The 16837-nt window shown below is 42.3% G+C and overlaps 1 protein-coding gene across 3 annotated transcripts in view; it reads right to left on the reverse strand.

The window, feature by feature from the left end:
• Positions 1-9330: 9330 nt before the first annotated feature.
• The window catches only part of vwc2l (von Willebrand factor C domain containing 2 like), a 93202-nt gene continuing 85695 nt past the window's right edge, over positions 9331-16837 (reverse strand). For all 3 annotated transcript variants that reach the window (XM_061878875.1, XM_061878876.1, XM_061878877.1), the window contains one exon: positions 9331-10101. In XM_061878875.1, the coding sequence (XP_061734859.1) occupies positions 9953-10101 (149 nt within the window). In that variant the 3' untranslated portion in view covers positions 9331-9952. The remainder of the gene's footprint in view (positions 10102-16837) is intronic.

Raw genomic sequence — 16837 nt, forward strand, 5'->3', positions numbered from 1 at the left:
GACTGACACCTAGAGGAGATCTACCCCACATGACTGACACCTAGAGGAGATCTACCCTACATGACTGACACTTAGAGGAGATCTACCCTACATGACTGACACCTAGAGGAGATCTACCCTGCATGACTGACACCTAGAGGAGATCTACCCTACATGACTGACACCTAGAGGAGATCTACCCTACATGACTGACACCTAGAGGAGATCTACCCTACATGACTGACACCTAGAGGAGATGTACCCTACATGACTGACACCTAGCGATCTATCCTACATGACAGACACCTAGAGGAGATCTACCCCACATGACTGACACCTAGAGGAGATGTACCCTACATGACTGACACCTAGCGATCTACCCTACATGACTGACACCTAGAGGAGATCTACCCTGCATGACTGACACCTAGAGGAGATCTACCCTACATGACTGACACCTAGAGGAGATCTACCCTACAAGACTGACACCTAGAGGAGATCTACCCCGCATGACTGACACCTAGAGGAGATCTACCCTACATGACTGACACCTAGAGGAGATCTACCCCGCATGACTGACACCTAGAGGAGATCTACCCTACATGACTGACACCTAGAGGAGATCTACCCTACATGACTGACACCTAGAGGAGATCTACCCTACATGACTGACACCTAGAGGAGATCTACCCTACAAGACTGACACCTAGAGGAGATCTACCCCGCATGACTGACACCTAGAGGAGATCTACCCTACATGACTGACACCTAGAGGAGATCTACCCCGCATGACTGACACCTAGAGGAGATCTACCCTACATGACTGACACCTAGAGGAGATCTACCCTACATGACTGACACCTAGAGGAGATCTACCCTACATGACTGACACCTAGAGGAGATCTACCCTACAAGACTGACACCTAGAGGAGATCTACCCCGCATGACTGACACCTAGAGGAGATCTACCCTACATGACTGACACCTAGAGGAGATCTACCCCGCATGACTGACACCTAGAGGAGATCTACCCTACATGACTGACACCTAGAGGAGATCTACCCTACATGACTGACACCTAGAGGAGATAACCCCGCCCCCCACAAAGTCTTTGTGTGATCAACATTTAATTTCATGTCCAACAACATAGTTTGTCCATTACAGTGCACATTGGAGGTCACTGACATGGTAAGATGTGAAGCACCAAGAGTTGTTTTAGTTTCTTCTACCAACTTTGTGTGTTTGTGTACATTAATCATGCTCATTATTATTATTATTATACCTTTTCAGATCTCCTCATGTCCCACAATGCACTGCACGGTAAAACCCTTAGTGAGGTGATTGTATATAAAATGTCTCCCTGTCTGCTCTTTTTCAGCCACACTTTCTTTCTACAGTTTGATTCATAAAATACAACAATCTTCCATTTGTTTTGATAGTACACAAGCTTGTGATGTACTTGTGGAGGCACGTGAAGTACTTGTGGAGGCACGTGATGTACTTGTGGAGGCACGTGATGTACTTGTGGAGGCACGTGATGTAGATGTGGTCGTATGTGATGTACATGTGGTTGTATGTGATGTACATGTGGAGGTATGGGATGTACTTGTGGAGGTATGTAATGTACATGTGGAGGTATGTGATGTACTTGTGGAGGTATGTAATGTACATGTGGAGGTATGTGATGTACTTGTGGAGGTATGTGATGTACTTGTGGAGGTATGTGATGTACTTGTGGAGGTATGTGATGCACTTGTGGACGTATGTGATGTACTTGTGGACGTATGTGATGTACTTGTGGAGGTATGTGATGTACTTGTGGAGGTATGTGATGTACTTGTGGAGGTATGTGATGTACTTGTGGAGGTACGTGATGTACTTGTGGAGATATGTGATGTACTTGTGGAGATATGTGATGTACTTGTGGAGATATGTGATGTACTTGTGGAGGTATGTGATGCACTTGTGGAGGTATGTGATGTACTTGTGGTCGTATGTGATGTACTTGTGGAGGTATGTGATGTACTTGTGGAGATATGTGATGTACTTGTGGAGGTATGTGATGCACTTGTGGAGGTATGTGATGTACTTGTGGTCGTATGTGATGTATTTGTGGTCGTATGTGATGTACTTGTGGAGGTATGTGATGTACTTGTGGAGGTATGTGATGTACTTGTGGAGGTATGTGATGTACTTGTGGAGGTATGTGATGTACTTCTGGAGGTATGTGATGTTCTTGTGGTCGTATGTGATGTACTTGTAGAGGCACGTGATGTACTTGTGGAGGCACGTGATGTACTTGTGGAGGCATGTGATGTACTTGTGGAGGTATGTGATGTACTTGTGGAGGTATGTGATGTACTTGTGGAGGTATGTGATGTACTTGTGGAGTTATGTGATGTACTTTTGGAGCTATGTGATGTACTTGTGGAGGTATGTGATGTACTTGTACTTGTGGAGTTATGTGATGTACTTGTGGAGGCACGTGATGTACTTGTGGAGTTGTTTGATGTACTTGTGGAGGTATGTGATGTACTTATGGAGGCACCTGATGTACTTGTGGAGGTATGTGATGTACTTGTGGAGTTATGTGACGTACTTGTGGAGGTATGTGATGTACTTGTGGAGTTGTTTGATGTACTTGTGGAGGTATGTGATGTACTTGTGGAGGTATGTGATGTACTTGTGGAAGTATGTGATGTACATGTGGAGGTATGTGATGTACTTGTGGAGGTATGTACTCTGCTATAAAACAACACAGTGCCTGTTGTGTCATACTATACAACATCAACACAGTACTTGTGTTGTGCCATACAACATCAACACACTACTTGTGTTGTGCTATACAACATCAACACACTACTTGTGTTGTGCTATACAACATCAACACACTACTTGTGTTGTGCTATACAACATCAACATTCTACTTGTGTTGTGCTATAAACAACACAGTGTTTGTTGTGTTCTGCTATACAACATCAACACACTACTTGTGTTTTGCTATACAACATCAACACATTACTTGTGTTGTGCTATAAAACATCAACAAACCGCTTTTGTTGTGCTATACAATATCAACACACTACTTGTGTTGTGCTATACAACATCAACATAGTACTTGTGTTGTGCTATAAAACATCAACACACTACTTTTGTTGTGCTATACAACATGAACACAGTACTTGTGTTGTGCTATACAACATCAACACACTACTTTTGTTGTGCCATACAACAACACACTACTTGTTGTGTTGTGCCATACAACATCAACACACTACTTGTTGTGTTGTGCCATACAACATCAACACACTACTTGTTGTGTTGTGCCATACAACATCAACACAGTACTTGTGTTGTGCCATACAACATCGACACACTACTTGTTGTGTTGTGCCATACAACATCGACACACTACTTGTTGTGTTGTGCTGTACAACATCAACACAGTACTTGTGTTGTGACATACAACATCGACACACTACTTGTTGTGTTGTGCCATACATCAACACAGTAATTGTGTTGTGCCATACAACATCGACACACCACTTGTGTTGTGCTATACAACATCAACATAGTACTTGTTGTGTTGTGCTATAAAACATCAACACACTACTTTTGTTGTGCTATACAACATCAACACAGTACTTGTTTTGTGCTATACAACATCAACACACTACTTGCTGTGTTGTGCCATACAATATCAACACAGTACTTGTGTTGTGCCATACAACATTAACACACTACTTGTGTTGTGCTATACAACATCAACACACTACCTGTGTTGTGCTATACAACATCAACACACTTCTTGTGTTGTGCTATATAACAACACACTACTTGTGTTGTGCTATACAACATCAACACACTACTTGTGTTGTGCTGTAAACAACACAGTGTTGTGTTCTGCTATACATCAACACACTACTTGTGTTTTGCTATACAACATCAACACACTACTTGTGTTGTGCTACAAAACATCAACAAACTACTTTTGTTGTGCTATACAATATCAACACACTACTTCTTGTGTTGTGCTATACAACATCAACATAGTACTTGTTGTGTTGTGCTATAAAACATCAACGCAATACTTTTGTTGTGCTATACAACATCAACACAGTACTTGTGTTGTGCTATACAACAACACACTACTTTTGTTGTGCCATACAACAACACACTACTTGTTGTGTTGTGCCATACAACATCAACACACTACTTGTTGTGTTGTGCCATACAACATCAACACACTACTTGTCTTGTGCCATACAACATCAACACACTACTTGTTGTGTTGCGCCATACAACATCAACACACTACTTCTTGTCATGTGCCATACAACATCAACACACTACTTGTTGTGTTGTGCCATACCACATCAACACACTACTTGTTGTGTTGTGCCATACAACATCAACACACTACTTGTGTTGTGCCATACAACATCAACACACTACTTGTTGTGTTGTGCCATACAACATCAACACAGTACTTGTTTTGTTGTGCCATACAACATCATCACAGTACTTGTTTTGTTGTGCCATACAACATCGACACACTACTTGTGCCATACAACATCGACACAGTGCTTGTGTTGTGCCATACAACATCAACACACTACTTGTTGTGTTGTGCCATACAACATCGACACAGTACTTGTGTTGTGCCATACAACATCAACACACTACTTGTTGTGTTGTACCATACAACATCAACACACTACTTGTTGTGTTGTTCCATACAAGATTGACACAGTACTTGTGTTGTGCCATACATCAACACACTACTTGTTGTGTTGTACCATACAACATCAACACAGTACTTGTTGTGTTGTGCCATACAACATCAACACACTACTTGTTGTGTTGTGCCATACAACATCAACACACTACTTGTGTTGTGCCATACAACATCAACACATTACTTGTTGTGTTGTGCCGTACAACATCAACACAGTACTTGTTGTCTTGTGCCATACAACATCAACACACTACTTGTTGTGTTGAGCCATACAACATCAACACACTACTTGTTGTGTTTTGCTGTACAACATCAACACACTACTTGTGTTTTGCTGTACAACATCAACACAGTACTTGTGTTGTGCCTTACAACAGTAACACACTACTTGTTGTGTTGTGCCATACAACATCAACACACTACTTCTCATCTTGTGCCATACAACATCAACACACTACGTGTCTTGTGCTGTACAACATCAACACAGTACTTGTTTTGTTGTGCCATACAACATCAACACAGTACTTGTGTTGTGCCATACAACATCGACACACTACTTGTGTTGTGCCATACAACATCAACACACTACTTGTTGTGTTGTGCCATACAACATCGACACACTACTTGTTGTGTTGTGCCATACAACATCAACACACTACTTGTTGTGTTGTGCCATACACCATCAACACACTACTTGTTGTGTTGTGCCATACAACATCAACACACTACTTGTGTTGTACCATACAACATCAACACACTACTTGTTGTGTTGTACCATACAACATCAACACAGTACTTGTTGTGTTGTGCCATACAACATCAACACACTACTTGTTGTGTTGTGCCATACACAATCAACACACTACTTGTTGTGTTGTGCCATACAACATCAACACACTACTTGTTGTGTTGTGCCATACAACATCGACACAGTACTTGTGTTGTGCCATACAACATCAACACACTACTTGTTGTGTTGTGCCATACAACATCAACACACTACTTGTTGTGTTGTGCCATACAACATCAACACACTACTTGTGTTGTACCATACAACATCAACACACTACTTGTTGTGTTGTACCATACAACATCAACACAGTACTTGTTGTGTTGTGCCATACAACATCAACACACTACTTGTTGTGTTGTGCCATACCACATCAACACAGTACTTGTTGTGTTGTGCCATACAACATCAACACACTACTTCTTGTCATGTGCCATACAACATCAACACACTACTTGTTGTGTTGTGCCATACCACATCAACACAGTACTTGTTGTGTTGTGCCATACAACATTGATGGATTGATTGCAACTTTTATTAGTAGATTGCACAGTACAGAACATCTTGCCTACAATTGACCACTAAATGGTAACACCCCAATTAGTTTTCCAACTAGATTAAAGGCCTACTGAAATGAGATGTTCTTATTTAAACGGGGATAGCAGCTCCATTCTATGTGTCATACTTCATCATTTCGCCATATTGCCATATTTTTGCTGAAAAGATTTAGTAGAGAACATCCACGATAAAGTTCGCAACTTTTGGTCGCTAATAAAAAAGCCTTGCCTGTACCGGAAGTAGCAGAAGATGTGTGTGTGACGTCACGGGTTGTGGAGCTCCTCACATCTGAACATTGTGTACAATCATGGCCACCAGCAGCTAGAGCGATTCGGATCGAGAAAGTGTCGATTTCCCCATTAATTTGAGTGAGGATGAAAGATTTGTGGATTAGGAAAGAGTGAAGCACTAGAAAGAAAAAACAAAGGCGACAGCAGTGGGAGCGATTCAAGATGTAATTAAACACATTTACTAGGATAATTCTGGAAAATCCCTTATATGCTTATTGTGTTACTAGTGTTTTAGTGAGATTATATAGTCGTACCTGAAGGTCGGAGGGGTGTGGTGACCGCCAGTGTCTCTGATGGAAGCCATGGAGGAGCCAGGAAAGGCACAGCTGCTGGAGGACACAAGCTCCGCTCATGTCTCCACTCAGAGCCGACTTATACCACAATTTTCTCACCGAAACCTGCCGGTTGACAAGTGGTAGAGAAACATGTTCGCTTGACCGCTCTGTTCCATATTAAAGCTTCACAACAAACAAGGAAACACCGCCTGTGTTTGTGTTGCTAAAGGCAGCTGCAATCCACCACTTTCCACCTACATCTTTCTTCTTTGATGTCTCCATTATTATTGAACAAATTGCAAAAGATTCAGTAACACAAATGTCCAAAATACTGTGGAATTATGGGATTAAAACAGACTACTTTTAGCCGTGAGTGGTGCTGGGCAGAAATGTCAGATCCAACTAATAATTACAAGCACGCGTCGAGATAAGTGTCATCATTCCGCGACGTTTTCAACAGGACACTTTACTAAATTGCAGTTTAGTAAACAAAAAAGGCCGTATTGTCATGTGTTGCAATGTTAATATTTCATCATTGATATATAAACTATCAGACTGCGTGGTCGCTAGTAGTGGCTTTCAGTAGGCCTTTAAGTCGGGGTCCACCTTCATCAATTCATGGTAAATCATCAACATCAAGACACTACTTGTTGTGTTGCAAGCAACATTTCAAAGACTGGTGGCAGATCAACAGAGTCCATTTAATGTTAGTGGACATGAACGTTGGTGAAAAAGCTGCAGACATCCAAAAGAAAAGCCGTGATCTTGCAAGGAAGCTTTGAGAGAGAACTCTTCCACTGGTGTCATGTGACCCCTCAGCACAGGTAATGTGACCCCTCAGCACAGGTAATGTGACCCCTGAGCACAGGTCATGTGACCCCTCAGCACAGGTAATGTGACCCCTCAGCACAGGTAATGTGACCCCTCAGCACAGGTCATGTGACCCCTCAGCACAGGTCAAGTGACCCCTCAGCACATCAAAGTGTGTCTTTTCCCAGCCGTCAGGATAGCAAAGTCTCCTCTCTCTTTGTGGGTTGTGCTCCTGCCCTGCACAGGGGGGTGTCCAGGATCAGGGTCTTGCCAGAGTCTCTCTCTATAGCAAGGGGTGTCCAGGGTCAGGGTCTTGCCAGAGTCTCTCTCTATGACAAGGGGTGTCCAGGGTCAGGGTCTTGCATAAGTCTCTTTCTATGACAAAGGGTGTCCATGCTCAGGGTTGTGCCTGAGTCTCTCTCTATGACAAGGGGTGTCCAGGATCAGGGTCTTGCCAGAGTCTCTCTCTATGACGAAGGGTGTCCATGGTCAGGGTCTTGCCTGAGACTCTCTCTATGACGAAGGGTGTCCATGGTCAGGGTCTTGCCAGAGTTTCTCTATGACAAAGGGTGTCCAGGGTCAAGTTCTTGCCTGAGTCTCTCTCTATGACAAGGAGTGTCTAGGGTCAGGGTCTTGCCTGAGTCTCTCTCGATGACAAGGGGTATCCATGGTCAGGGTCTTGCCAGATTTTCTCTCTATGACAAAGGGTGTCCATGGTCAGGGTCTTGCCTGAGTCTCTCTCTATGACAAGGGGTATCCATGGTCAGGGTCTTGCCTAAGTCTCTCTCTATGACGAAGGGTGTCCAGGGTCAGGGTCTTGCTTAAGTCTCTTTCTATGACAAAGGGTGTCCATGCTCAGGGTTGTGCCTGAGTCTCTCTCTATGACAAAGGGTATCCAGGGTCAGGGTCTTGCCAGATTCTCTCTCTATGACAGAGGGTGTCCATGGTCAGGGTCTTGCCTGAGTCTCTCTCTATAACAAAGGGTGTCCAGGGTCAGGGTCTTGCTTAAGTCTCTCTCTATGACAAGGGGTGTCCAGGGTCAGGGTCTCGGTCTGAGTCTTTCTCACAGACAAACGGGTGTCCATGGTCAGGGTCTTGCCAGATCCTCTCTCTATGACAAAGGGTGTCCATGGTCAGGGTCTTGCCTGAGTCTCTCTCTATACAAAGGGTGTCCATGGCCAGGGTCTTGCCTGAGTCTCTCTATGACAAGGGGTGTCCAGGGTCAGTCTCGCCTGAGTCTCTCTCTATGACAAAGGGTGTCCAGGGTCAGGGTCTTGGCTGAGTCCCTCTCTATACAAAGGGTGTCCATGGTCAGGGTCTTGCCAGAGTCTCTCTATGACAAAGGGTGTCCAGGGTCAAGTTCTTGCATGAGTCTCTCTCTCTATGACAAGGGGTATCCAGGGTCAGGGTCTTGCCAGAGTCTCTCTCTATAACAAAGGGTGTCCAGGGTCAGGGTCTTGCCAGAGTCTCTCTATGACAAAGGGTGTCCAGGGTCAAGTTCTTGCCTGAGTCTCTCTCTATGACAAGGGGTATCCAGGGTCAGGGTCTTGCCAGATTCTCTCTCTATGACAAAGGGTGTCCATGGTCAGGGTCTTGCCAGAGTCTCTCTATGACAAAGGGTGTCCATGGTCAGGGTCTTGCCTGAGTCTCTCTCTATACAAAGGGTGTCCATGGTCAGGGTCTTGCCTGAGTCTCTCTCTATGACGAAGGGTGTCCATGGTCAGGGTCTTGCCAGAGTCTCTCTCTATGACAAGGGGTGTCCAGGGTCAGGGTCTCGCCTGAGTCTCTCTCTATGACAAGGGGTGTCCAGGGTAAAGGCCGTGCCTGAGTCTCTCTATGACAAAGGGTGTCCATGGTCAGGGTCTTGCCTGAGTCTCTCTCTATACAAAGGGTGTCCATGGTCAGGGTCTTGCCAGAGTCTCTCTCTATGACGAAGGGTGTCCAAGGTCAGGGTCTTGCCTGAGTCTCTCTCTATAACAAAGGGTGTCCAGGGTCAGAGCCTTGCCAGAGTCTCTCTATGACAAAGGGTGTCCAGGGTCAGGGTCTTGCCTGAGTCCCTCTCTATACAAAGGGTGTAATTGTCAGGGTCTAGCCAGAGTCTCTCTATGACAAAGGGTGTCCAGGGTCAAGTTCTTGCCTGAGTCTCTCTCTACGACAAGGGGTATCCAGGGCCAGGTTCTTTCCTGAGTCTCTCTCTATGGCAAGGGGTATCCAGGGATTCATGTTCTTGCCTGAGTCTCTCTCTATACAGAGGGTGTCCATGGTCAGGGTATTGCCAGATTATCTCTCTATGACAAAGGGTGTCCATGGTCAGGGTCTTGCCTGAGTCTCTCTCTATACATAGGGTGTCCATGGTCAGGGTCTTGCCTGAGTCTCTCTCTGTGACGAAGGGTGTCCATGGTCAGGGTCTTGCCTGAGTCTCTCTCTGTGACGAAGGGTGTCCATGGTCAGGGTCTTGCCTGAGTCTCTCTCTAAGACAAAAGGGTGTCCATGGTCAGGATCTTGCCTGAGTCTATGACGACTGGCCGTTGAGGCACTCGCGCCGCAAGCACTGAGCTGGTTTCCACCAGTCGCCGTTATGGCAGCGGCAGATGGTGCAGTCGTCCACCTTCACCTCAATCCCGGCTGGGATGATTGTCGATCCGGCGAAGCAATTTGGACCTGCCAGGCACAGAAAAAGAAAGGAATTAAAACAGGAATCAATCAATTCGGCCCCCTAGATGTTATAACTTTGATCAAGAATTTTACCCACAAGAAGATTGCATTCATTTCCAGTAGCCTGACAAATGTGTTGCTGCCATCTAGTGGATAACAAATCCATTGCAGTGCATGATGGGAAAATGCAAAATAATACTCTCCACACTTAGTCATGTTTTGGTGTATTTTAGCTGCTTGATATTTGTGATTGAATACAAACTTTAAAGAGGAAGTAAACAAAGTCAAAGTCAGACTCTCACATACTATTCATCCATCCATCCATTCATTTCCCAACCCTAACCATATATATATATATATATATATATATATATATATATATATATATATATATATATATATATATATATACATACATATATATATATATATATATATATATATATATTTATATATATATATATATATATATATTAGGGCTGGGCAACGATTAAAAATATTAATTGAAGTTAATCGCACTATTTCTCCGATTAATCGCGATTAACTGCATTGTATACGCAAAGCCCAATAATGAATTCAAAAGTAGTGTGTAGTGCACCTTTATTGGAATATTCTGCCACATGAACAAAAGCGCCAAAACATTTGTTGTGCAAACACAATTTAAATCAGTCCTTGTTAAACAGTAGCAGTTAAATAGCATATTTTATGAAAATCAACTCCAAAATGTAAATACAAACATTTAAGCTTATTGCCACTGCCAGGGTATTTAAGTTATCCTGTTTGTTATGGAAAATAAATATAATCTACATACAAATCTCTGAGCCACAATCATAACATCTGAACAGGCAATTTCTGAGGTAACAGCAGAAATTTTTTTTTTATCAGGGATCTTATGTTTAAAAAACCTATATTATAGGTAGTGGGCTGTTTTAGGGAATTTTTGATCAAATTATCCGTAGTAGCAATATTAATAATGTTGTGTTTATTCTGCGTAGTGCACTTAAAATAATTATGACCATATCTAGGAATTGATATGATGGGAATTTTCCGATTGTTTGCTTGGTGCTTTGATAAACTGAACGCATATACATGGTACTATATTGTGATGTTATGAGCCAGGGAAAAAAAGAACTACCCTACCCAGCATGCAACAGGAGTGACGAGCATGCGCGGTAGCCCGGTATAGGTTGTGTCGCCATGACGGCATCTTGTATGTAGTGATATGCACGCTCTGAAAGCAAACGTTAAGAACTCAGCCAACACTCCTGGTCTGCATTATTCATAAATAGACAGACAACACATATACTCCGCTGCTTCACAGGCCGCTGGATGTAGCCGGCAAAGTATTCCCATGCTAGCTAGCCGGTCTAGCAAGCACGCCTCATTCAGTCCAAAACGGCCCGATCTATCCACATCCAGAATTGTCTGGCGGTCGTAAGTGATCCCGGAGTGACCACGCTGTAAGCCAGCCAGGAAATTTGCAGAATTGTCCGGTATTTTTGCCAAATGTTCCATCTTGTTAAGAAAAGGCGTTAACAAAATAAAAGCATGTAAACAACATACGCAAATGTGCGATAAAATAATTGTCGGCGTTAATAGATTGATGAGTTAATGCGTAATTAACGCATTAATTTGCCCACCCCTAATATATATATATATATACACAGTGAGGCTAAAAAGTATTTAGTCAGCCAGCGATTGTGCAAGTTCTCCCACTTAAAATGATGACAGAGGTCTGTAATTTTCATCATAGGTACACTTCAACTGTGAGAGACAGAATGTGAAAAAAAACTCCAGGAATTCACATTGTAGGAATTTTAAAGAATTTGTGGCCTAGTCAAGTGTCAGGTCTATCTACGTTAAGACGGCTGAGATTGCCCGACTGAATGTTTTCTAGCAAGGTGACTCAGGTCAGGCACCCTAAGGTAAACTAGGAGTCCCCAGGATAGAGTGGATAACCAGCTGCAGCTAGGAGAGAATCACCAAAGAAAAAGAGACAGCAATCAAGTTTCCGTTGGTATGCTCTGAAGAGATGCTTCAGTGCTGGGTATTTATTGAAAGCAGACGCCCCCCCTAGGGCGGCTGAGATATGAGCCGGGTGACTTGGTGAAATGGGCTATGTTTTGCAAACACACATTCCTGTAACACAAGGTTGTATTGTCTTCTTGTATGAGACTTGGTACAGGTTGTACTGTCTTCTTGTCAGCCGTCCAAGGGACGGTGGTTCCTTACATTGTTCTAGTGAGTATCGAGGCAGATTACAACGTGAGAACTATTCTAACGGCGTGAGACAAATCAGCATGAACTAAAGCATATCTTACATCAGGTCTTATCCCTGCTACTGGTCAAATGTAAGCCAGTACAACCTGCCACATGGGTAGATGGGACCTGTCAGCCCAGTAATCAATCAATCAATCAATGTTTACTTATATAGCCCTAAATCACTAGTGTCTCAAAGGGCTGCACAAACCACCACGACATCCTCGGTAGGCCCACATAAGGGCAAGGAAAACTCACACCCAGTGGGACATTGGCGACAATAATGACCCAGTGGGACGTCGGTGACAATAATGACTATGAGAACCTTAGAGAGGAGGAAAGCAATGGATGTCGAGCGGGTCTAACATGATACTGTGAAAGTTCAATCCACAATGGATCCAATCCAACACAGTCGCAAGAGTCCAGTCCAAAGCGGGTCCAACTCAGCAGCGAGAGTCCCGTTCACAGCGGAGCCACCAGGAAACTATCCCAAGCGGAGGCGGATCAGCAGCGCAGAGATGTCCCCAGCCGATACACAGGCAAGCAGTACATGGCCACCGGATCGGACCGGACCCCCTCCACAAGGGAGAGTGGGACATAGGAGAAAAAGAAAAGAAACAGCAGATCAACTGGTCTAAAAAGGGAGTCTATTTAAAGGCTACAGTATACAAATGAGTTTTAAGGTGAGACTTAAATGCTTCTACTGAGGTGGCATCTCGAACTGTTACCGGGAGGGCATTCCAGAGTACTGGAGCCCGAACGGAAAACGCTCTATAGCCCGCAGACTTTTTTTGGGCTTTGGGAATCACTAACAAGCCGGAGTCCTTTGAACGCAGATTTCTTGCCGGGACATATGGTACAATACAATCGGCAAGATAGGATGGAGCTAGACCGTGTAAATATAGTATATAAATATAGTAAGGCGAACCATCAAGGAGAAGGTAAACGCCGATCCAAAACCCCCCGAGCCTTGTGGCATACCTTTCTAGGGTAAGGCTTCGGGAGTAAACCCTGAGGAAAAAAATCCGGAAACGGAGTCCCTAAGCTAGCTACAGTGGCAACTCCTGAGACACAGTTGGTGCCAAATTGTACCAGCTCTTGCTGCTCCTTTGGATCCATCAGTGGGCAACAACTTGACCTCCATACTACTCTGCCCTGGCTTGCGCCCTGCAGAGGTCACTCCAGCCTCGTGTCATAGCGTGGAAACAACAACGGGAAGCAAAAGTCTACCGGTTATAAGCTACAATGCTCGATTGGCATAGAGCAGGGGTGCCCACACTTTTTCTGCAGGTGAGCTACTTTTCAATTGACCAACTTGAGGGGATCTACCTCATTTATATATATCATTTATATTTATTTATTTATGAAAGAGACATTTTTGTAAACAAGTTAAATGTGTTTAATGATAATACAAGCATGTGTAACACATATAGATGTCTTTCTTTCACGAAGACAAGAATATAAGTTGGTGTATTACCTGATTCTGATGACTTGCATTGATTGGAATCAGACAGTAATGAGGATAACGCCCAAATTTTCAAATGGAGGAGAAAAAAAGTGGTCCTTTCTGTACAATACCACATGAAAGTGGTTGGTTTTTGGCATCTAATTCATCCAGCTTCCATACACTTTACAAGAAAAACATTGGCGGCAAATTCCGTAGCTTGCTTGATTGACATTCACGGCACCCGAGGGTCTTGTGAGATGACGCTGGCTGCTGCCAGTTCATTATTATGAAAAAATGACAGAGAGGAAGGCGAGAAACACTTTTTATTTCAACAGACTTTCGCGCCGTCCCTTCCGTCAAAACTCTAAAGGCCGACTGCACGTTTCCTATCTTCACAATAAAAGCCCTGCTTCATGCTGCCTGCGCTAACAAAATAAGAGTCTTGGAAAGCTGGCGTGCACAAGTGATGTGCACACCAGCTTTCCGAGGGATCGCTTGTGCACGCCAGTTTTCCGAGACTCTGTATTTAGTTAGCGCAGGCAGCATGAAGCAGGGCTTTTATTGTGAAGATAGGAAATGTGCAGTCGGCCTTTAGAGTTTTGACGGAAGGTACGGCGCGAGAGTCTGTTGAAATAAAAAGTGTTTCTCGCCTTCCTCTCGGTCATATTTTCATAATAATGAACTTGCAGCAGCCAGCGTCATCTCACAAGACCCTCCGGTACCGTGAATGTCATTTAAGTGACGTCTTGGTGAAGATTGATGATCACTCATTTTTAGGTCTATTTTTTTTTAAAAGCCTGGCTGGAGATGGACTGACACACCCCCCGCGGTCGACTGGTAGCTCGCCATCCATGTAATGGGCACCCCTGGCATAGAGCATAGCTCCAGGGGTTGCTTCCAATAGTGGGCTAGATCCTTGAATTTCATTGGACAGCTACCGCCCGCCTTGAGCTGGGCAGCCCCCACCCAACTCGGTGCTGTCCCGCCACAGTCTGCCTTCCTCATCGGGTGCACGGGGAGTAGAAAAATACTATAAGCAGACTGCAAGACCTGCACCAGGCAAGAAACAAAGTATGAAAAACAGGCACCCTGTCCTCATACTGGGAGGCTGGAATGTCCGGACTATGACACCCTGACACACAAACGATGTCCAAGACATCAGTGATGGTAGAAAACAAACAGTTGTCATTAACAAAGAGCTACTGAGACTCCATGTAGACATAACTGCATTGTTAGAGACCCTCTTAGCCGACTTGGGAACCCTCAAGGAGAAAGACTTGACCTTCTTCTGGCAAGGAAAGAGAGCCTGGAGTTGGACTCGTTGTTAAAAATGGTTGAACCATCTTTCATTTCTATTCTTCTCTGAATTTCAATTCCTTTACTTTTCATTTCTATTCTTCTCCTGTATTTATATTCTTCTACTCTATATTTATATTCTTCTACCCTATTTATACTCTTCTACTCTTTATTTCTCTACTCTTATACTCTTTATTTCTATTATTCGACTCTTAATTTATATTCTTTTACTCTTTATTTCTAGTCCTCTACTTTTTATTTCTACTATTCTACTCTTTATTTTCACTCTTCTACTCTTTATTTCTATTCTTCTACTCTTTATTTCTATTCTTCACCTCTTTTTTCTCTACTCTTCAAATCTTTTATTTCTATTCTTCTACTCTTTATTTCTGTTATTCTGTTCTTTATTTTTATTATTCTAGTCTATTTCCATTATTTTACTCTTTATTTGTATTCCTCTCTTTATTTCTATTCTTCTACTCTTTATTTCTCTACTCTAGTACTCCTTATTTCTCTTCTACTCTTTATTTCTATTCTTCTACTCTTTATTTCTATTCTTCACCTCTTTTTTCTCTACTCTTCAAATCTTTTATTTCTATTCTACTCTTTATTTCTGTTATTCTGTTCTTTATTTTTATTATTCTAGTCTATTTCCATTATTTTACTCTTTATTTGTATTCCTCTCTTTATTTCTATTCTTCTACTCTTTATTTCTCTACTCTAGTACTCCTTATTTCTCTTCTACTCTTTATTTCTATTCTTCTACTCTTTATTTCTCTAATCTTCTACTCTTTGTTTCTATTCTTTGACTCTTAATTTAAATTAGTCTACTCTATTTATTGCCCTCTACTTTTTATTTCTACTATTCTACTCTTTATTTCCACTCTTCTACTCTTTCTTTCTATTCTTCTACTCTTTATTTCTATTCTTCTACTCTTTATTTCCACTCTTCTACTCTTTATTTCTATTCTTCACCTCTTTTTTTCCCTCTTCAACTGTTTATTTCTATTCTTCTACTCTTTATTTCTATTATTGTACTCTTTATCTCTACTCTTCTACTCTTTATTTCTATTATTCTACTCTTTATTTCTACTCTTCTACTCTTTATTTCTATTCTTCTGTTCTTTATTTTTATTATTATAGTATATTTCTATTATTCTACTCTATTTGTATTCCTCTCTTTATTTCTATTCTACTCTACTACTCCTTATTTCTCTTCTACTCTTTATTTATATTCTTCTACTCTTTATTTCTCTACTCTTCTACTCTTTATTTCTATTCTTCTACTCTTTATTTCCACTCTTCATTTATATTCTTCACCTCTTTTTTCTCTACTCTTCAACTCTTTATTTCTATTCTTCTACTCTATTTCTATTCTACTCTTTATTTCAACTCTTCTACTCTATTTCTATTCTTCTGTTCTTTATTTTTATTATTCTAGTCTATTTCTATTATTCTACTCTTTATTTGTATTCCTCTTTTTATTTATATTCTTCTACTCTTTATTTCTCTACTCTACCACTTATTCCTCTTCTACTCTTTATTTCTATTCTTCTACTCTTTATTTCTCTTCTACTCTTCATCTCAGCACCACATTCTTGCGCTGCCTGCTGAGTTTGTGTCTGCGTTGGCATAAAATGTGATTAGTTGTGTTTCACTTTGACTCGGCTCAGTTCCCAACACAACATAAAAGACAACAAGAACTGTTGTTTGAAACATCTCACCACCACATTTGCAAAC

Source organism: Nerophis ophidion, linkage group LG19, assembly GCF_033978795.1.
Source record: "Nerophis ophidion isolate RoL-2023_Sa linkage group LG19, RoL_Noph_v1.0, whole genome shotgun sequence".
Lineage (NCBI taxonomy): Eukaryota > Metazoa > Chordata > Actinopteri > Syngnathiformes > Syngnathidae > Nerophis > Nerophis ophidion.